Raw genomic sequence first — 23,250 nt, forward strand, 5'->3', positions numbered from 1 at the left:
ACTTCAGAAATGCTGCTTGATTCACACCGTATTTGATCTCCTATTATTACTCTAATGTAATAGTGGAGTGGAATGCATTTTCTGAGGTGATGTTAAAATATCAATGTTCTCTTAACTCATATTTGTGGCTAAAACAGAATAGCTCACAGTTGTGTATGGCCTCATTCAGAAGACAAGGCGCTGAGGGTTCTCGATGACGGCCAAGCGTGGTGGGGAGATCTGTGCGTGATCCCAATCTCTTACTCTAACTACCTCGGGGTGTCATACTTTCCGATAATCCTAGGTTTTGAAGCCTCCGTGGCTCAGGCGGCAGCGCGTCGGCCTCTCATCGCTGGATTCCGTGGTTCAAATCCCGGTCACTCCATGTGAGATTTGTGCTGGGCAAAGCGGAGGCGGGACAGGTTTTTCTCCGGGTACTCCGGTTTTCCCTGACATCTTTCATTCCAGCAACACTCTCCGCTATCATTTCATTTCATCGGTCAATCATTAATCATTGCCCCAGAGGAGTGAGACAGGCTTCGGCAGCCGGGACAATTCTTATCCTCGCCGCAAGATCGGGGCTTCATTCATTCCATCCCTGACCCGGTCGAATGACTGGAAACAGGATTAGGTTTCCATTTTCAATTCTAGGTTTTAACCGTTTATCTTATTTACCTGTAGTTTTATCTCTGATAGTTATTCTTACATTCTAGGTTTTACAAAGACATCACATAACGTCTTTTACTTTCATAATATAATTTATATTATAATAATTGATACATCGTATCAGTTATTACTAATTACTTAGTTTGTATAATCTTGGTTTACACATATTAATTATTACAGCAAATACATATCATGGGTTCGGGGTTTGATTTCCTGTACGGTTACAATGTTATAACTTAACTAGTTCAACGAATTGAAAGAGTTCAGATGAACTAATCTGAACTCAGCGTTTGGGAACCCATTTTTCCAAACACGTCTGTAATGTATTAGTATTCACCATCCTTCCAGTCTACTCACCTCTCCCGTCTCTCCAGCTTCAGTATGTGTCTCCGTAGCGAGGCACTTTCCAGACGTTGGCGCTCCACCTGCATGTTCAAATCCTGAAAGCATAAAGGAAAATATTTCTGTAGATGTTTAGAAGAATGAAGCGGAGAAAACGAAACACTGTAAAATATTTACGTAGATAAGTTTTAGGACTGCGGTACGTAGAATTAGTGTGGCAACTAACATATATCATTAGTGACCGAGCGAGTTGGCCATGCGGTTAGGGGCGCGCGGATGTGAGCTTGCATTCGGGAAATAGTGGGCTCGAACCCCACTGTCGGCAGTTCTGAAGACGGTTTTCCGTGGTTTTCCATTTTCACACCAGGAAAATGCTGGAGCTGTACCTTAATTAAGGCCACGGCCGCTTCCTTCCCAATCCTAAACCTATCCTATCGCCGCCGTAAGACCTATCTGTGTCGGTGTGACGTAAAGCCCCTTTAAAAGCTACCACCATGTGTGTATACTAGGACAGTAAAAAGCATAGGCTATCTATGTTTATAAGCCTATAGCGGAGGAACTTGGTTAATTTTTATTTTTATCATATTCGTTTGATTACGAAGGCTGTTAACGCCGATTTTGCCTCGTCAGTCCGATTTCACTACAACCACTCCTTCCAATTACCACAGCCCGTCGCGACTGTCAGCATTCATCCATCTCTCTCACCTATTCTCTTCTCCTTGTTGGTGGGGGCGGTGGAATAACATCCACGGTATCCCCTGCCTGTCGTAAGAGGCGACTAAAAAGTGCCCCAGGGGCTCTTAACTTGGGAGCGTGGGTTGGCGACCACAGAGTCCTGGCATTGCTTCCACTTACTTGTGTCAGAATCCTCATTTTCATATATCTTATCCGACCTCCCTTGGTCATTTCTTGTTTTTACGACCCCGACGGTATTAGGTCTCCGATGCCTAGGGAGTCTTAATCTTTACGCTCTTGTTGGTCCTTGTCTTTCTTTGGCCGATAGCTTCATTTTTCGAAGTGTCGAACCCCTTCCATTTTTTCTTCCGATTCGTGTTATTGGAGGATGGTTGCCCAGTCGTACTTACTCTTGAAACAATAATCACCACCACCACCACTCACGAATTCTCGTAGAATATTGCTTCAAAATTGACACGCAAGTAGTCTACATCCGTCAAATCACAATACCTGCATACAATAGCTGAAGCCATACACATGATACAAAACCGAATATAGCAGTGGTGTATAGGTCTGATCACGTTGTAGGGAAATGTCAATAGCTCGTACAGTACTACACTTTCGTCGAAAGCTGTGGCTTGTCACACGAAATCATAGCGTATTTGGAAGTAAGTTCGAATTGTAGTGAGTTATTGGTCATTGTTCACGTAGTACTATACTGACACTGATAGTCTGTTTCTTGTACTCCACGAGATCAGTGAGTGTTCGAGTGTAGATAAGCTCACACTGTCGTGAGCTGCTCTCATAATATATTCATTACTATACTTACACTGGCAGTCCACGTCTATCGTACGAGTTCAGAGAGAGCATATGTACCGTAGGTTAATAGTTCATACGGTTCTATACTCTATACTCATGTTCTCGCACGAGTTCTGTGATCACTCGAGCGTAGGTATGTTAATTGTTCATATACTACTTACTATACCTACACTGAGAACCGTGTCTTGTTTTCGTGTGAGACCAGGCGTAGCTCGGGTGCGGGCAAGTTTATAGTTCTATATTTGCACTGAAAGTCTATGTTTTGGTCTCGCATGAGTTCAGGGACTACTCGTTCGGGTGTGCGTAAGCTCATACAATCTGTGTGTAGTTCTCACACGAGATCGGGGAGTGTTCGGGTGAGGATAAGTTAACACTCCATGGAGTACTACTATACTTACACTAATAGTCTCTATCTTATTCCTGTACGAGATCAGAGACTATTCGAATGTAGGTAAGTTAATAGCTCATAGTTCATACAGTAGGTTACCATACTTACACTAATAATCTCTACCTTATTCCTACACGAGATCAGAGACTACTCGAGTGTAAGTAAGTCAATTGTTCATACAGTTCTATACTTACACTAATAGTCTCTATCTTATCCCTGCACGAGATCAGAGACTACTCGAGTGTAGGTAAGTTAATAGTTCATACAATACTATACTTACACTAATAGTCTCTATCTTATTCCCGCACGAGATCAGAGTATATTCGAGTGTAGGTAAGTTAATAGTTCATACATTACTATACTTACACTGAGAATCTGTGTTTTGTCTCGCACGAAGTCAGAGAGTGTTCAATGTGGGTACGTTAACAATTCATACGATACTATACTTGCATTGAGAGTCAGTGTCTTGCTCTCGAACGAGATCAGAGAAGATTCGGGTGTATGTAAATTTATAATTCTTACAATACTATACTTATATTGACAGTCTGTGTCTTGTTCTCGTACGAGATCAGAGAGTGCTCGGGTGTAAGAGAGTTTACAATTTCAGTGATATTTTGATTTACGTCCCACTAACTAATATTGCAGTTTTCGGCGACGCCGAGATGCCGGAATTTAGTCCCTCGTGAGTTCTTTCACATGCCAGTAAATCTAGCGATACGAGGCTAACGTATTTGAGCACCTTCACAGTCTAGCCTAAGCAAGCAGTGAAAGCGGACGTGCTGAGTGGAGAGTGCTGTGTGGCGAGTGCCGAGAAATGATTGCAGTGGAGCAATATCGAGCCGCAATTGGAACATGGCAAAGGAGTTTGAAGAGGAAAACATCAAAAGTAATGGAGTGCAAGGATGATCTGGGAAGTATGAGTGAGGTGGTTTTAGTGGCAGCTGTGATGACAGTGTTACTAATGATTGGGAGCGTGGAATTGAATTCCGGCCCGAATTCAAGCGGAAACATCAGCTGGGACGACATTGAAGCCATTAAGGAGGTGGTAAAAGATGCGTGCCAATTGAACCAGATTATGGAAATGATCCAGCATCAACCAAAAGAGTTTGAAAACATGAAGAGGTGGATACAGGAAAAAAATGGGTGAATCAATGTCCATGATGGGAGGTAATAAGGAAGATATTGCGCTATTGAGGAAGAAGGTAACAAATTTGAAAGAGGAGGTGGTTAAATTGAAGAAAGAGGAAGCAATCAGTCGTCAGGAACGTTCGAGGAAATGCATATTTATTTATTGTGTCCAGGAGGGCGTGAAAGAAAATAAAGTGGACATAGTATACAAAGTGGTGGAGGTAATAAAGAACAACATGAAGATTAACTTTAATGAAGTTGGCATTTATGATGTAGAAAGGGTAGGCAAAGTGAGAGGGGATAAGTCAATTAAGGTCAGGTTATTATCTACCTTGATGGTCGATATCGTTGTGAGAAACGCTGGGAATTTGCAAAAAAGGAAGTATGGGTGAAAAGAGACCTGGGTAGTGGAGGTAGCAAGAGCTCCAAAATTTTACGGAGACATCTAATGAAAGCCAGGCACCAAGGACTGAGGGCACATATCAGGGGCCAACAGCTGGTTTTGTCCAATGGTAGATGGTAGAGACAGTGGCTAAGCTTCAAGAAATTGATTAGACGGTCAAGCAGGAAGAGTGCATGGTGACAAGGCAAGGTGACAGGCAGGCTGCAGTGTGAACGGAGGGACGTGACGAGGCAAGAAGCGAGGGTAGGGCAGAGGTCAGTGTCCAGTGTAGCGCAGGAACGGAAACGAGGATTTAGCAGGGGTTGGTGGAGGGAGAAACTCAAGAATTTGCAAGTCCAGTCATCAGTGTGCACGTGCATGGTAAAGGTGAAGGTACGCGGGAAGAAATACAAGGAAGAGAGGTCTTGAGCAAAGGGAGAAGTATGAGTTTAAAGGACATGTGGTGAAAGAAAACTAAAGGTTTTGAGGATAAGATGGGCGAAAAGCGTCTCAAAATGTCCAAAAAAGATGGAAGAGAAGTGGAATGAAAGAGGGCCATAACAACGAGAAGTAAACAAGTAATGTGGCAGAGGGGAGTAAGAATAAGGGAAGAAATGGAGATGAAGGGGAGGCTAGGCTATAACTAGACTGGAAGATAGGATTTGTAAATATTGAAGGCTTGTTAAGCAAGATGTGTAATGAAGAAGTAATAAAATTAGTAGAAATCTTTGGTATTGTGGTGCTCCTAGAGACGTGGTTAGAAATAGGGAAGGTGTTAACAGAGAGGGGGTTTGTGGTCAAGTACAAGTACCACACAAAGGGGAGGTCGCCGGAGGTATTGTTGGTTTAATAAAGGAAGAGATTAGCATGTTAATCGAAGATATTGAGAATGAGATCGAAGAGATGGTCTGGGCCATGTTTAATATGGGGAGCGAGAAAGGGAGAGAAAATAAGGTATGCATGGCTTTCCTATACTGTCATCCCAAGAGCTCCACATACGAAAATGGGAATTATTTTGAGGATTCATTACTGGAAACAAGTGTAATAGTGGGAAATATGAAGAAGATGGGTGATTGGCGATTGGAACGCTAGGATAGGTGATCTTTGTCCAGCATTCAGCAAGGAGGATGAGACGATGATGAGGAGAGGAAGATGTAACGAAGTTAAGAACGAAATAGTTACGGATTAAAACTCTTAGAATTATGTGCAGCAGGCAAATTTTGTATTTTGAATGGCTGGTGGGAAGGGGATAGGAAAGGGAAGTTGACGTATATTACATCGCAGGGTGGAAGTATTATAGATTTAGTGATTAGTTCGGAAGACATGCTAGGGAGAATTAAGAGGATTGAAATAGGGGACTGGGTTGAATCCCACCATGCCCCGGTTTGGTTGACGATGGAAAGAAGTGAGAGAGAGGGAAACGAAGGAGGGAAAAAGAGGAGTGTTGAGAAGAGTAGAAGATATATTAAATATAAATAGTCAGAAAATGTAAAACAGGATTTTGATGCCCTCATAGATAATACACTGCAATTAATTAAGTGTGGATGGGAGGCAGCCTCGAGAGTAGACAATGTGGACAGAGCGCTGGAATTAATTGAATATCCAATTAAGAGGCTAGCCCAGATAGATAGAGGTAAGAGGAGTAACACGGGAAGGGAAGAAGGGTGGCACAACAAGGAGTGTAAGGAAATGAGGTAAAAAGTCATGAAGTCTCTATAAAAGACTATAGAAAAATGGTGGGAGTGCAGAAAGAGAAGATTTTTGCAAATTAAGAAAAGAACACCAGCTTAAAATTGCTGAGAGGAATAAGTTATGGATGAGAGAACAAGTAGAGTCAATAAATAGGGAGTGCAAGATGAAGCAACCTGATAGGGTATGGGACATTAATAGAATTAATAAGGAGCGGGGAAGAGGGTTGATAAGCCGAGTATTGACTACGATCAATGGGTGGACTACTTCCGAGAATTATTAGGAGGGAAGGATAGATGAAAAGATACAGGGGGAAGTTATATGGAGAGATGTGAATATACAGCTATATGAGCTTATTAAAGAAATATCGAAAGAAGAAGTATTAGGGGTGATAGGGAAACTCAAGTTTAGGTCGGTGGGTGGTATCAATAATTTGTTTTGGAAAGAAATAGGTAAATATAGTCAGATGATAGAGGGCATAGTAAAGCTATTCAATAATATTTTCGAGGGTGGCAGGTTTCCAAAAGAGTGGCAAACGGGGATTATATGCCCAATATACAAAAAGAAGGGCGAGAGGAACCTCCGAATAACTATAGAGGTATAACCTTACTGGATTCCTTGAGCAAGATTTATACAGATGTACTGGCGAACAGACTGAGGGACTGGGCGGAAGAACAGTCGATACTGTCAATTTTTCAGGGTAGATTCAGAAAAGGTAGAAGAACTACAGATAATATAATGAGAGTCAAGATGATTCTGGAGAAACATTTGGGCAAGGAAGGAGGTAAAGTATATCTAGCTGCTAATGATTTTGAAAAAGCGTTCGATACGGTGAGTAGAAGCGCGTTAGTAGAAAAATTAGGAATGGTGGGGGTTCAGGAAAGATTATCCGAGCGATGGAGTCTATGTATGATAAAGTTTATTGCTGTGTTAAATTAGAAGAAAATTTAGTAAGCAGTCTGATTGAATATAAGCTGGGATTAATACAGGGTTGTAAGCTATCGCCGATTTTATTTCTATTATTTATAAATGACATTTTGTATGGTCATGGAGAGAATAATTGGGCATCACTGGTTGTAAACGATGTAGAGATCCCATGATTGATTCTTGCTGATGATGTAATATTTAATGACCTTAATAGGGTGGTGTTTACAGAGAAGTTTAAAGGCGGTATCCGAGTATGATAGGATGTGGTCACTGAAAATTAACTGTTATAAATCGAAGGTGATGGTAGTCCGAAAAAATAGGGCGAGAAAGAAGGAGAGGAAATGGGTCCAGGGGGAGGTGATCGAAGAGACAGATATGTTGGAATACCTAGGAGTGCTTTTAAACAAAAGAGGGGATGGGAGGATCAAATTAAAAGGGTGAAATAGAAGGGGGTGGCGGCTCTCTCACTGGTAAAGGTTTTGGAGACTAGGTAACCGGGTATAAAGTATTCAAAGGATGGTGTTAAAGTCATTACTGCTGAACAGAGTAATGTATGGAGCTGAACTATGGGGTCCAGAGGAAGGAAGAGCCATGCAAAATCAGATTATTTGTAAATTCAGTAAGACCTTGATGCGACTCCCGCAGTGTGCTGCAAATGCGGCGGCGATATTAATTTGTGGGGAGTATATAGAAGTTGAATGTATGATGAGGGTACTTAACTATTGGGTGCGATTAAAGAGAGGGTAGAGGGTATAATTTTACAATCGGCCTACAAGCAACAGCTGAAAAATATGTATGCTGGGAGCTGGCTGTCGAAGATAAAAATGTATGTGGAAAGGTAGGGCATGGGATACATATGACATGTGGTTTGGAATAAAACGGGGGGAAGCAGTCGGAGTACGATTTTAAGGAGGGTTAAAGATTTACAGATGCAACGACAGATGGAGGAATGCAGGAAGAGAGCATTCCTAAGCATATTTAACAAGGTAAGCCAAGTAACAAGGATTAATAGTGGTAATGTGGATAGAGCAGTGAGAGGAAGTCTACTTTGGTGGATGTTGGGCTTACGAAAAACAAGGAGTGGATCAGAAATAAAGATAATTCATTGTGTATATTGTGCGGAGAAGTGAATGAGAATATGCACTTGTTTTTTTTTGTTTTTTTTTTTTTGCTAGGGGCTTTACGTCGCACCGACACAGATAGGTCTTATGGCGACGATGGGATAGGAAAGGCCTAGGAGTTGGAAGGAAGCGGCCGTGGCCTTAATTAAGGTACAGCCCCAGCATTTGCCTGGTGTGAAAATGGGAAACCACGGAAAACCATCTTCAAGGCTGCCGATAGTGGGATTCGAACCTACTATCTCCCGGATGCAAGCTCACAGCCGCGCGCCTCTACGCGCACGGCCAACTCGCCCGGTTATGCACTTGTTAGGCCCATGAAAAGATATAGGATAAGTGAGAGTAAACCTTTTTGAGTGTAAGGCAGCAAGAGCTACTAAAACAGAGTTACGAATATAAAATTATTGGGTGGGTGATTAAAGAATGGAATAGGGTAGGGAATCTGAATTGGTATTTATGTGCTGTAAAAAATGATGTGTTAAAAATTAAAAGAAGTGGCTGTGTAAATTATTTTAGACTAGGAAATCTGAATTGTTATTGGTGTAAGAAATTACAAGAAGTGGCTAAAAGAAGTGGTTGTGTAAGTGGGCTAATGAGACAATTGGACATGAAATTAAAGGAGTAAGACAGTGTGTGTAATATCTTACGTTGTCAATACTGAGTACCTAAGTAGTGAGTTGAAAGTAAAGAGAATCAGCAAGTCTTGTACAGTGAGGTAGGTCGCGATAATGAGCAAGCAGCCTTGTCGAGAAACAATGAAACATGACTCAGGACAAGAGCTGCTGGACTCTTGCACGTGGAACGGAATGTAAATAGATCAAGACTCTCTGATTCAACCAGTATCAGAGAGGTAGGTTTTTATTCTTTGTTCATTCTTTGTTTTAAATTTCACCTGTTGAAAAATTAGGTGGTTGTGCGTTTGTTGTGTATTGAACATCCTTTCTCTGAATAGGAGAATGGTCTTTGGTATTTGGTTTGATTGTGTTTATTGTTTTAGTTTTTTGTAGCTTGTAATTTCCCCTAGTTTTGCTTGGGTTTGTAAATTGTGCTATTTTTATCCGTTGTGATCGATTAGGTTTGAATACTTTAAGATCTGGAGGAAAATTAATATACTATATTATACTATACTATCTGAGCACCTTCACATACCACCGGACTGAGTCAGGATCGAACCTGCCAAGTGGGGGTCAGAAGCCCAGAGCCTCAACCTTCTGAGCCACTCAGCCCGGCACAGTTTATAGTTTGTACAATACGATACTTATATTGAAAGACTGTGTATTTTTCTAGCACGAGATCAGAGACTGTAGGCGAGTTCATTGTCGATACAATACCATACTCACACTGAGAGTATGTGTCTTCTCGCACGAGGTCAGTGAGTGCTTAGGTGCAGGTGAATTCACAGAGGCTATGCCTTGTTCTCGCACGAGCTCAGATAATGTTTGGGTATAGATAAGTTCATGCAGTGCTATACTTCATCGAGAGTCTGTGTCTTATTCTACCACGAGATCAGTATATGTCTAGCGTAGGGAAGTTTATGGAGTCTTTGTCTTTTTCTCGCACGAGATCATCGAGTGCTCGAGTGTTTGTATATTTCTCGAGTCGCACGAGATCAGTGAGTGCTCGAGGGTATGTAACTTAATACATTGCATGTCTTGTTCTTGCATGAGATCAGGGAGTGCTCGAGTGCAGGTAAGTCCCTAGTCTGTGTCTCGGATGTAGGTAAGTTCATTGAGTCTGTGTCTAGTTCTCGCATGACATCAGTGAATGCTTAAGCGTAGGTAATTTAGAGTACTGTCACTGAAAGTTTGTTTCTTGTTCTCGCATGAGATCAGAGCGTACTCGAATATAGGTAACTTTCCATTGTGGTGGGAATTTGCCCATAATTCATACAGTGCAGCAGTGCAGTACTTACGCTGAGAGCCTGTGTCTTGTTCTCTAGTTCGTTCTGACGAGTCTCGGAGAGTGCTCGCAGGTTGGTCAGCTCATTGTTAAGGCGAGTGAGCTGCACCCGTTGCAATCGCTCCCTCTCGGCCAGCTTACACCACATGGCCTCCCGCTGGTTTATCACCATCTTCAGTGCTTGCATATCTTTTTCCAGTCGGAATAGCTCGCTCCTAAACAGTAAGTACGTGTTACATTAGTAATTACTTATATTACTCGCAGTAAACATGAATTGCCCAGAACAAGTATTATGTTTTCACTATATTCATTCTGTACTTCTACAGTACGTTGTGCGACTCGTAGGTACTTAACTCAGACCACCTCATCTTCCAATGAATGTCTATGCTTGAAGCACAAGGCAGGTACTGCCTCAAGAACAAAAAATCACTTTAAAAAAATTGAATTAACAAGGCTGAGATTTATTATTATTAATGAATAATTCCGCCTCCGTAGAGCGTAACGGTTAGCGCTATTAGCTGCCGTCCTCGGGAGCCTGGGTTCGGTTCCCGGTACTGTCAGAAATTTGTGGGCTCAAATCCCACTTCTGACAAGAGTTTGCCGGCCCCGCGGTGTAGGGGTAGCGTGCCTGCCTCTTACCCGGAGGCTCCGGGTTCGATTCCCGACCAGGTCAGGGATTTTTACCTGTATCTGAGGGCTGGTTCGAGGCCAACTCAGCCTACGTGATTACAATTGAGGAGCTATCTGACGGTGAGATGGAGACCCCGGTCTAGAAAGCCAAGAATAACGGCCGAGAGGATCCGTCGTCTTGACCACACGGCATCTCGTAATCTGCAGGCCTTCGGGCTGAGCAGCGGTCGCTTAGTCCTTCGGGGCTGTTGTGCCATGGGGGATTAATAATTATAATAGGTTCGTTAAAATGGTAAAGGTATGATCAAACTCGGGAGCTTATTCACGGAGAGCTTCGATGCTATTACAGGGCTGAGGCGAGGAGATAGTTTATCTCCGACAATTTTTAACATCATGCCAGAGAAGATTATCAGAGAATCGTTACGAGAGAGTTTTAATTGAATCCAGGTCGGAGGGGAGGACATTACATACCTAACCTATACCGATGATGTAGTCCTGCTATCCAGATACACTATGGAGCCATGGAGAATTCAACTAGCAAGATCGGGTACTTCAAAGTCTGAGTACTGTCTACTGCGTCGAAGAGAAGCTAATGAAGGGATGCAGGGACGAAAGATTAATGTCATCGGTTCCACCATAAACTTGACTTTATCGATGCTTTATATTCTACTCCTTCTGTAGAGTCCGCGATTTCAAAACTTGGGAGCAGATTTTATGTGAAACAGAGATAAAGGCGACAATCCAAGCAGGAGATTATTGTTACTACAGCCTCTTTCAACTTCTCAAGTCGCACAATGTGTTGAAATAGCTCATGCTACACAAGACATTAATCCTGTGGGTTGTGTTGTATGGATGTGAGATCTCAAGGGTCCGAAAACGGAACTAAAACATTTTCTTAGTTTGTAAAGGAAAAGTTCGCGAAATATGTTTAGGGAGATAATGGACGCAGCGACTGCGGAGTAGCGGATACGCTATAATTGTGAGCTAGATGAAATGTAGGCCTATAAGAAAAGATGGAGTCGGGCTAGGTGAAGACGTGAGAGAGATGGACATTTGATGGGTGGTGGTATGGTTGAGGTAGCGGTGGTGGTGGAGATCATTGCTTTAAGAGGAAGTACAACTGGGCAACCATCTTCTATTACCACTCATCACAACGTAAGTGGAATAGGTCTGAGTCTTCGAAGAATGAAGGTATCGCTAAAAGGAAAGGAAAACGAAGAACGTGAAAGCGAAATATTTCTTAGGCCTCGCAAATCTAATACCATCGGGGTGGGAGAGAACAAGAAATGATCAAGAGAGGCCGGGCAGAAAAGATGAAAGTGATGAGTTTGGTACATGTAAGCAGAGAAATGGTGTCCCGACGTAAACAATCAACACTGCCCCACTCCAGTACCGAAAAGGAGGCGAGAGAGTGAACGGGTAGTGCTGGAGGCACAGTGTGTGTATTGCTATACATAGACCACTGTGCCCATTTCAATCACAGTCTTGTAGCGGTCTGTCTACCTGCAGCAATGCGTTAAGCGTGGAGATGGGGGTATACCATCTTTGTTTATACCGGGACACCATTTCTATGCTCGCGTGTACAAGTAAGTGAAAGCAATGTCAGACACAGCTAGGGCCACCGTGGTTACCAACTCACACTCTGAAACTGAGAGCACCTGGTCCCCCCTTCAGTCGCCGCTTACGGCAGGCAGTGAATACCTTAGATGTATTCAACCCCTCCACCACCAGGGTTTTGGCAGGAGAGAGCAAGGGTCAGGACACAGTAGACAAGATGTTTTGTAGACACGGTCCACTGGACCTGCTCGTGGTATGATGATGATGACTGTCTTAAGGGGCGAAAGATATATGTCATCGGTTCTACCATAAATTTGACTTTATCGACGCCTTATATTCGTATTCTACTCGATAATGTCTGTACAGAAGTAGATCTATTAAACAAAACATGGTTCCAAGCTAACGAATTATAACACTGAAAGAAATGTCAGGGTGCCGTAGCACAGCGAAATCTTGTTAAGGAGTCCTTTCTTGACATGATTACGTCTGAATAAGCTTCAGTTGAAATTCATCATTACCTATACCCTCGTAGGTACGTGAATTCAAAAAAAAAAAAATGCCTCTTACACTGCACCCGGACAAATAGTGCACGGCTAAATGATGATGATGATGATGATGATGATGACTCATCGGTGAGCAAAGAATACAGCTAGGGTAATATAAAAAATCAACAAGATACTGTTACTTCACTTCAAATTATGAAGATACTTACTTTGTAAGTCGCACTCCTGGGCCGCTGGCCTTCTTCTCCCGTTTTACATCCTCACAGCGAGGACAGTCGACCCACGCTTGTGTACATTTATTCCTCACTTTTATAAGATTGGTGCACGATGTTTTCTTGTCTGCTGTGTCTTTTCGTAACTTTTCCTCCTGAAATAAATACCGTATATACAAACTCATGAGTCAATATTCATAAGCACTGTTGTAAATGCCATCTGTATACCGAATGTAAAGAGAGACATGTCACAGGATTGCGAGCGACTGGAAAAAAGACCTCGACAATATTGTGAGATTGACAGCAAACAATGGTGTGATGGTAAACGGGATGAGAATTCATATTGTAAATTTCACCAAGAGGAATAGTTCTCTCATTTTTAATTACTGTGTTGATGGGGTGAAAGTAGGCTACATCATGGTACTGGTGGTGGTGATTAATGTTTCAAGAGGAAGAAGCAAACATCTGCTATTAACACTAATCAGAGAGAGAAATTGAAGGGATCCGACATTTCGAAAAAATAACGATATCGGTCAAAGGAAGACAAGGGCCACGAAGGATGAGAAAATGAAAGACTCTCCAGGATTCGAAAACATAATACCGTCGGGGTCGGAAAGGAGCAAGAGTTGACAAATGAGACCCGATAGAATAGGTGAAAGTGAGGAGGCTGGCGCAAATCAGTGGAAGCAACGCCAGGTCTCAGCTAAGGGCCCAGTGATCGCCAACCCGCCTCTTACGGTAGGCAGAGGATACCGTGGGTGTTATTCTACCGCCACCACCCACAGGGTGAGGTTTTACCGGCTGTGGCGTTGTCTAAATACACTAATTCTACTGAGCGAGTTGACCGTGTGGTTAGGGGCGCGCAGCTGTGAGTTTGTATTTGGGAGATAGTGGGTTCGAACTCTACTGTCAGCAGCCCTGAATATATTTTTCCGTAGTTTCCAATTTCCACACCAGGCAAATGCTCGGCCACTTCCTTCCCACTCCTAGCCCTTTCCTATCCCATCGTCGCCATAAAACGGTGCGACGTAAATCAACTTGTCACTCTAATGCTGAACAATAGACACAACTATTTGTTACTGTTGTTGTTGTTGTTGTTGAGAGTCCAAGGGCGAAAACTATGTCCTTTTACTCACCTGTTTTCTAGAACACCCGATGAGTCGGAAAATCTCTATTGTACTGCAATGACGGGGGGAACAGACAGTCTGTCATGGAGGCGGTATATTCTCCATGTCAGAGAATGTTCTCCATGTTAGTGATACTTGTTTTTAATTTGGAAAACGCTGAAATGAAATTGATTTCCTGTTAAAACAGGTCATAAGTTAGCCAACGGCCGCGATGTTTAAACCTGGTATTTGGCTTCTTCTTCCTTATAACTCGTTTTAAGAGTAAGATGCCCGCGTCGGTGGACGGGCTAAGGAGGATTCTAGATTTGGTCATCTTCACTATTTTATTTAAAGATCTAATAAGCGGTATACGAAGTTCTCGTCGTATCCTTTTTATTATATTTCAGTATCAGGACTCTTATTTTGGAAATCTTGTAATTTTGAAAGGGGAGATTTGGGAATGAAGCATCAGGCCATACAACCGTTCAGCAGGATGGACCTGATACATGCTAGGTAAACGTTCCTTTTAATATTTGTAGAGAGAAACATGTAACCCAGCAGAGGTCTCAAGCAAGCCCTCCGTACCAACGTTCGATGGCGCGATCGGCAGCGAGAGTGAGCCATTGCCTAGCCAATAACGCACTCAGGCGACGTCGGCGGATCCAGTGTAGGCTTCGACCTTCACGAGGCCACGATTGGTCCGTGGTCCGACAGCTCTGTATTCCGTCCGACCAACCGAGCAGAGGACGGGTCCCTACACCTCTGTATTCGGGAGACGGAGAGAGTCTGTTCCCCACCGTCGCCCGTTCTGAGAATGGTTTTACGTGGTTTTCTATTCTCCTACGCCAAGGCGAATGCCGGGACAGTTCCTAGTATAGGCCACGATCGTCAACGCCCTGACCTTCTCCGAACATCTCCTTCACCGAAATACGAGTTAATCTCCCTGGCTTGGGAGACGGCGTTACCGTTTAGCAGGCCCGCCTTCCCCTTCAGAGACGGAATTAAAACTTGTGTAGATAGATACCCAGGCCTCCGTTGTGGCATCGTGTAAACACACTCATTTCTTTTTCTGATATTTATAAAAGTGGCCAGTGGTTGTGGCATTTGTTGCCGTTAAAGATGATACCCTGTTAACCGGCTCTAGTAACTGACTGAGTACCGCATAGCCTATGACATGCCTGAAAACTTAATTACTACATATCAAAACAAAACAAAACCCATGGCAGTACAGCCTTGAAGGGCCTTGGCCTACCAAGCGACCGCTGCTCAGCCCGAAGGCCTGCAGATTACGAGGTGTCCGTATGGTCAGCACGACGAATCCTCTCGGCCGTTATTCTTGGCTTTCTAGACCGGGGCTGCCATATCACCGTCAGTTAGCTCCTCAGTTCTAATCACGTACGCTGAGTGGACCTCAAACCAGCCCTCAGGTCCAGGTAAAACTCCCTGACCTGGCCGGGAATCGAACCCGGGGCCTCCGAGTAAGAGGCAGGCACGCTACCCCTACACTACGGGGCCGGTATTACAACATATCAAGCAGACTAAATGGTATTAGAAGGCTGCTGTAACAAAAATATTTAATCGAAGACTGTAATTCTCAACATGCACTCGAGATTCAGATGAAGAGACATGTTTTAAGATTACCTGTCACAAATTACGTGGGTAATCCTAGCAACACAGGCTCTTTCACTATATCGATAAGCCTGCTATATTGTAATATTAACTTGTTTCAGCGATCTTAGCTCACGAGCGATAGAATACTACCTAGGCATAACATACCTGGGTTGTGTTCCACCTAGCGGCACGTTTACTTACTCTAACAGCTTTGCACATAGCTTTGTATTCCTCCTTCATTTTACTGAACTTCTCCGTGTTCTTCTGCATCGCTTTGTACCGAAGACGAAGGTTGCTACATTTCTCTTTTTCTTGATTTAGCCTGAAACACACGGGGACACTTAATATAAATAATTAGGAAATAATCGCATTTATAATGGAAGTGTAATTCTGACACGTGTCAGTGTTGAAGCAAACTTACTTACACTATCCATTACATTCTATCAGTTTATTTTCAATCAAGGTTCGAATCCCGGTCGATCCTGGGTTGAGATTTTCATCTCAAAAAATCAGTAGCGTCAGAAATGGCATCCAGCCTTAAAGCCCCGGCCAGAAACTAAAAAGTTCCTGGGTGGCTCCAGCAACCCTGGAAACTGGGATAAGCTGAAGAATTAACCGGGCGAGTTGGCCGTGCAGTTAGGGGCGCGCAGCTGTGAGCTTGCATCCGGGAGATAGTGGGTTCGAGCCCCACTGTCGGCAGCCCTGAAGATGGTTTTCCGTGGTTTCCCAATTTCACACCAGGAAAATGCTGGTGCTTTACATTAATTAAGGACACGGCCATTTCCTTCCCGTTCCTAGCTTCTTTCCTGTCCTATCGTCGCCATAAGACCTATCTGTGTCGGTGCGACGTAAAGCCGAAAAACTCTGAAGAATTGGTTTAGTCAGCCTATTCTCAGCCACTCAATATAAGCCAGATGGTTGTCAGACATTTGACATATCGTATCTTACTAATAGCCAATTATTCACATGCCGTACTACTGGACAGTTTTATAGACTTTCTTTCATACCTTCAGATTCAGGTATAATATAATTTTGCATGTGCCTTTTTTCGTATACACTTTGGTTGATAGCAATTTTCATTCACTACAATTTGCAGAGTATGGAGCTAGCACCCGTGCCTGACGTCTAGTCCAGAAACACTGCTGGGTATCATGGAATACTCTGACACCATGCATATTAGAAGAAGCACAACTTGAAGAAAAAGAGAGCTGCAGCTCCACGCTACTTTACAGAATTATTTATGGATCAGCATTTGGCTGCAGTTAATAATGTATAACCGAAGCCTGACATAACTGATTTCAGGTAATGTATCACCCACCTTAACTCACTCTCCTTATGGATCTTTAAAGGCAAGAGGATTTACAAATGATCACAGAAGCTGATGCCAAAAGAAGGATACGACGCAAACAGCTGGTAAATATGAGGCTACAGAGGGTAACACAAAGATCAAATTTACAGGGATGAAGGTCGCGTATTAGATTTCGTAAGAACTTATGGACATAGTTTAAATTTATAAATGTAAATACAGCCTATGAAATGAAGAATTATGCAAAATGCGACTTGTATAAAATTGAAAGTAGGCAATGAACATTGTCGAAAGTAGTAAAATAATGTAAAGTTCAATCCAGCTTCCTTTTCCCCTTCAATTTTTCTTAATAATTGTGGTAATCTAATTCTTGGTGTATTAGGAATTTGAAATATCACTTGTATCAAGCAATCGTCTGCCATTAAACCCATGTGCCAAGAAACAGTGTGGGCCAAACAAGTGCGGTAAGTCAAATGTGAAATATCATATATAGTTATATGTGTATCGTCGTGTTTGAAGCCTGATATGTGGCTAAGTTGCTGAAGATACTGAAAAGTGGCTTCGATTTACGGCCTCCTCTAAATGTTGAGCTCCTTCGAGGACATCCTAGCTTGTAGATGTGGTAATGGTAAAGGCGATTCCTTGTTAAGGGACAAAACAGTGTGGCAGGTGTTGACTTCATCTAAGCCGGGCACTGCTTACACTAACCTCCTGAGAATCTCTTCCTACAATCTTTCCTGTTCGAGGTCTCTAGGTTATCTCTTATCTTTTCCGACTCCAACGGAGTTAGAAATGCCTTAAGATGCCTTTCAGTTTCACTCGTTGATTGTCACGTTCCTTCTTTCCACCCAATTTGTTCATTTCCGTGAGGTCAGAAGACGACTTGTTTTTTTTTTTTCATATTCGACCTTTTTAAATCTCACCACCTGTGTTTGGGGGAAAGAATATCTCTACGGTGCCAAATGCCTGTCTTAAGAGATGACAAATAGAGCAAATCCAAAAAGCTCCAAATTTTGGGAGTGAAGTATCGAAACCATGGCTCCTAGCTGAGTCTGCAATTTCCTCAACTTATAACTATTTTTTGTTACAACTTGGTGAATTCCTCTTCAAAACGATATTCCCCTTGGAGACAATGGTGCAGCAGTTCTTTAAGGCTGCCGGCGAGTTGTACCCTCCAAAGGTAAGTTTCATATCAAATATTCTTGTTCTGTACAGTATTCCACATTGTTTCATTTACAGCTTTTTACCTTTTTTTTAAATTCCCTGGTTGGTCTCTGAATCTGTGAGTGTGAGTGGGGCAAGCAAAAGGGGTCTGGGGGCGTAAGCGCCCAGGTTATGGCCGCGATGTCCGGCTCCATGGCTAAATGGTTAGCGTGCTGGCCTTTGGCCACAGGGGTCCCGGGTTCGATTCCCGGCAGGGTCGGGAATTTTAACATTAATTGGTTAATTTCGCCGGCACGGGGGCTGGGTGTATGTGTCGTCTTCATCATCATTTCATCCTCATCATGACGCGCAGGTCGCCTACGGGAGTCAAATTAAAAGACCTGCATCTGGCGAGCCGAACTTGTCCTCGGACACTTCCGGCACTAAATGCCATACGCCATTTCATTTCATTTCATGGCCGCGATATATTAGCGAGCTGAAGATGGTTATAGCAGCGCATTCTAGCTCCCATCGTGGCAAAAGACTGAATTAATTAACATAGCTCTTCTCTGAAAGCTACTCCACGTAATATTTCCAGCATTTAAACATTATCATGTTATTAATAATAATAATGTTATTTGTTTTACGTCCCACTAACTACTTTTCTAAGGTCTTCGGAGACGCCGAGGTGCCGGAATTTAGTCCCGCAGGAGTTCTTTTACGTGCCAGTAAATCTACCGACACGGGGCTGTCGTATTTGAGCACCTTCAAAGAACCTGCCAAGTTGGGGTTAGAAGGCCAGCGCCTTAACCGTCTGAGCCACTCAGCCCGGCTATCATGTTATTAAAGGGTGCTCATCAGATAGTGAAGTTCTACCGAAATCGAAACATTCTTTGAAAAAATGTGTGATTGCTTCACTGTCGACCGTGTATGTGATTTGGACTAAATAATGTTTAGGCCTATTCGAGTTTTATAAAATGTTTGTAGGTAATACTTAAAGCAATGCATTGAGGACTATGTTGAATGTATCCTAAAACTAGAGTTCTGTAAAGCTAGTTTGTTCCATACTACCTGTACCATGTGTACAAATGACAAATATTCACACATACGAGGTTTACAATATAGTATACAGTCGACTGGAGCCCTGAAAATGAAGCAGACGTGTGTGTGGGAGTGCTGAGTGCTAGTTTGGTAAGCGAAATGGGTATAGGCATAGAACTCTACCGAGCGGTCATCGGCCGATGGAACAACCGCATAAAGTACCAGGTAGTATGTGGACTAAAATGTGACGTAAGTTACTTTGAAATGGTGTTGGCAGCGATAGTGATTGCGGTACTATTAGTAATTGGAGGAGTGGAAAGCAATCCTGGACCACTGAGTTGGGATGATATTGAAAAGATTAAGGAGGTGATAAAAGAGGTCAGCCAAACAGATACAACGAGGGAGCTGATCATGGAGCAGAATAAGGACATTCAGGATCTGAAAGATAGCCTGAGAGGTGGCATGGTAGGTATACAAGAATCCATAGATAAATACCAGGAGGAAGTGGAAATTGCAAAGGAAATCGCTTGGTGTGTTGGAGCAGCGCATACGGGAGCTGGAGATGCAGGTCCGGGGGTCAACGCTTGCCCAACGTAGCAGATACCTGTTCATATATGGGATTAAAGAGAATAGGGGAGGAATTACTATCTTCTGTATTGGAAGTGCTCACGGCAGGAGTGAAAGTAAATTGCACGGAATCCGGTGTGGATGAGATTAGGCCGTTTAAGGCGTAATTGATATCCGGGATGAAAGCCTATAAAATTCTCCGGAATGCCAAGGGGCGGAAATTTAGATCCAGAGAGACCTGGGAGTTGAAGAAAGAAATGAGTCCTTCGATTCCACTTGGGGAGAGCAAGAAGAGAGGGCCTCACAGCGATCATAAGAAAAAGAAACAAGACAGAACTTGAAAGAAATATGGACTAAGAAGGGGGATCTCGTAGATGGAAAAAGAAATAAACGGGAGGAAAGATGCTTGGGGTAATTTATAGCTCTCCTCGTGGAAGTATAGTCGAAATTGATAAAATAATAAACATACGAAGTAAAACAGGAAGTGTTACTGATAACAGAAAAGAGAAATAACTAGTATTGAAATTAGGCTTTGTTAAAGTAGAAGGCTTATTAAGTAAACTGGGAAATGATGGAGTGTTTGAGGTTGTGGACAATTTTGAAATATCTGCCTTTTCAGAAACATGGGTGCCCAAAGGGAAGATCTTACCGTGAAAGGGGTATGTTACGAGAAGTGTAATTAAAAGAAAGAAAAAGGCACGAGGGAGAACTCCTGGAGGGATATCACTTCTAATGAAGGAGGAGATTATTAATCAGATAGAAGAATTACCTAACAATACGGAAGATGTAGTTTGGATAAAGTTCAAATTAGAACGTAATAGACAGAAAGATATATGTATATGCTTCCTATACAACCATATACGAACATGAGTTATTTTGAGGATTTAATACAGGATATCAACTTAATGAGAGGTAACTTGGAAGAAGTAGGAATTACAGTATTATGTTGATAGATTCGAATGCACAAATTGGGGAGCCAATTCCAGCATATAGTAAAGAAGGAATAGAGCCAATGAGAGGTAGCAGAAATGATCGGGATAAAGAACGGAATGTATATTGTGATGAACTCTTAGAACAGTGGGCTGCAGAAAATCTATACCTTCAAATTGGATGGTGGTGGGGGATGAAACGGGAAAGCTAACATATATCACAACGCATGGAGGTAGTGTAATTGATTTGGTTGTGTGTACAGGAGATATTTCAGAAATGGTAAACAAAATAGAGATAAAAGAATGGGCCGAATCACATCATGTCCCGGTATCTATTACCTTAAGGCTGTATGGAAAGGAGCGGGAGGAAGGCAATACTGTAAGAAGACAAGAGGATAAAAGAATCATGAATAAATATAAGTGGTGCGGGAGTACCCCAAAAATAATAGAGTCATATTTAAGAGTTATTGAGTAATAATGTGGACCTAGCGATAGTACTTTTTTTTTTTTTTTTGCTAGTTGCTTTACGTCGCACCGACTCAGATAGGTCTTATGGCGACGATGGGACAGGGAAGGGCTAGGAAGTGGAAGGAAGCGGCCGTGGCCTTAATTAAGGTACAGCCCCAGCATTTGCCTGGTGTGAAAATGGGAAACCACGGAAAACCATCTTCAGGGCTGCCGACAGTGGGGTTCGAACCTACTATCTCCCGAATACTGGATACTGGCCGCACTTAAGCGACTGCAGCTATCGAGCTCGGTGCGATAGTACTAGTACTCTTTAAAACCATAGCCCACGTTAAAAGAAAGCATAATGATAAGGGAAAAGGAAGGTGTAGTGAAATGTGTATAAATATAAGTTGGAAGTGATTAGAACCCTAAAGGCATCCAGGACAGAGGGTGAAAGAGGGCGATCCCGAGGTTCGTGCCCAATATTGTAGACTAAGAAAGGAATACAAAGTGTTATTAGTAGAACAAAAGAGGATATGGCAACAGGAGCAGAGGAAATTAATAAACACAGATTGTAAAAGTAGCCATAGTGATAAGGTATGGAACAGAATTAATAAATAAGTAGAGGTTATAGAGGTTATGTTAATGCCAAAATTGCTTATGAAGTTTGGGTTGATTATTTTCACAAATTATTAGGAGGTCATGATACTTGAATAATAATAAATAACAATGTTATTTGCTTGACGTCCCACTAACTACTCTTTTACGGTTTTCGGAGACTCCGAGGTGCCGGAATTTAGTCCCGCAGGAGTTCTTTTACGTGCCAGTAAATCTACCGACACGAGGCTGACGTATTTGAGCACCTTCAAATACCACCGGACTGAGCCAGGATCGAACCTGCCAAGTTGGGGTCAGAAGGCCAGCGCCTCAACCGTCTGAGCCACTCAGCCCGGCGATACTTGGATAAACAATAGAACGTGTATGGATGTCTCGGTGGGTCTGGAGATACCTATCCCCTGCTTAGATGAAGAAATATTAGAATATGATGGTTTAGAAATAGTAAGAAAGGCCAAATGTACGTAAGATAGCGGGGGGGGGGTCTAAGTGGTATAACAAATGAGTTTTGGAAAGAAGCAGTCAAAAGTCGACAAATTATTGAATAAGATGTTTGATTCTTTGGAATTTCCTAAGTCATGGCAGATACAGCGAGGGACATACGTATTAATACAGATGGATTTATATGAAAATAAAATATTTTATCAGAATTAATTATACAAGTGAACGTAATTAAGTAATGAACACTTGTTTATTAACATCTCGACTTAAATATATACATAAAAAATCAACACAAAATGACTCCTTACTAAATAAAAAATACAACTGATCGGAATATCATTTTTACGTAGGACGTAAGTATTCATACAAGAACAAACATAAGTTGTTTCTATAACTAACACCTCCACCAAATCGATTCCTAATATGTGGCATGTATACCTTTGTTATGGATGACTTGCGAAGCCGTTTTGGCATGGAGTATACCAATTTCCTTGTTATTTCGAAACAAATTGTGTTCCATTCCTGTAGCAACAGTTCCTTTAACCTATGTTTGCTGGTAATGTCATGGTTTCTTAATCTTGTCCCCAGCTCGTTCCACAAATGCTCGATTGGATTGATTTCTGGGGTCTGAGCTGGAGTTTTCAGGGTGTGTGGTATGTGATAGAGCAGGTACAGATGGACAATCTACGCAGTATGTTTGGGTTCATTATCTTGCTGGAAATATAAATTGTTCCCAATGCCAAGTATGTCGGCACACTTCAGCAAATTTTCCTTCAGTATATTCAGGTAACCGAATCTGTCCATAATTACAGAGCACTCCTTCACCCGAAGCTGCCATGGAGCCCCGTACCATTGCTCCATTTCCGCCATGCTCCACAGTAGCCTGGATATTTTTGATGTCCAGCTCAGTATTAGGCTGGCTTTACCCAGACCAACATTCGTCTATCATTGTGAAATATATTAAATTTACTTTCGTCACTAATAAAACTCGGTGCGACGTAAGCAAAAAATTAAAAGAAAACTAGGTCTCAAAATCCATTATCGTTTTCTACATACTCATTGGTAAACGGCAATCTGGCTACTTGATTTTTCTTACTAATGTAGGTTTTCTTCCTGGGGACACTAGCTTT

The 23,250-nt window shown here is 42.4% G+C and overlaps 1 protein-coding gene and 1 long non-coding RNA gene across 2 annotated transcripts in view; one reads left to right on the plus strand and one right to left on the minus strand.

Annotated features, from left to right (window-relative positions):
- The window catches only part of LOC137501218 (uncharacterized), a 30,941-nt gene extending 13,697 nt beyond the window's left edge, over positions 1-17,244 (plus strand). The window contains exon 3 of the long non-coding RNA XR_011018429.1: positions 16,728-17,244. This is a non-coding gene — a long non-coding RNA (uncharacterized lncRNA). The remainder of the gene's footprint in view (positions 1-16,727) is intronic.
- LOC137501186 (uncharacterized) lies at positions 999-15,901 on the minus strand. The gene is made up of 4 exons (XM_068228047.1): positions 15,833-15,901; positions 12,912-13,069; positions 10,026-10,227; positions 999-1,085 (listed from the first exon to the last, which is right to left on the minus strand). Exons 1-4 carry the CDS (start codon positions 15,899-15,901, stop codon positions 999-1,001), a joined length of 516 nt encoding a protein of 171 aa, XP_068084148.1.
- Positions 17,245-23,250: the final 6,006 nt, after the last annotated feature.

This window comes from Anabrus simplex, chromosome 6, assembly GCF_040414725.1.
Source record: "Anabrus simplex isolate iqAnaSimp1 chromosome 6, ASM4041472v1, whole genome shotgun sequence".
NCBI lineage: Eukaryota > Metazoa > Arthropoda > Insecta > Orthoptera > Tettigoniidae > Anabrus > Anabrus simplex.

Coding starts and splice junctions, on each gene's coding strand:
- LOC137501186 (XM_068228047.1), bottom strand. CDS start 15,901: ATGCAGAAGAACACGGAGAAGTTCAGTAAAATGAAGGAGGAATACAAA. Junction 13,070..15,832: donor CTATGTGCAAAGCTGTTAGA/GTAAGTAAACGT, acceptor TATTTATTTCAG/GAGGAAAAGTTACGAAAAGA. Junction 1,086..10,025: donor ACAAGACACAGGCTCTCAGC/GTAAGTACTGCA, acceptor TTATGCTTTCAG/GATTTGAACATGCAGGTGGA.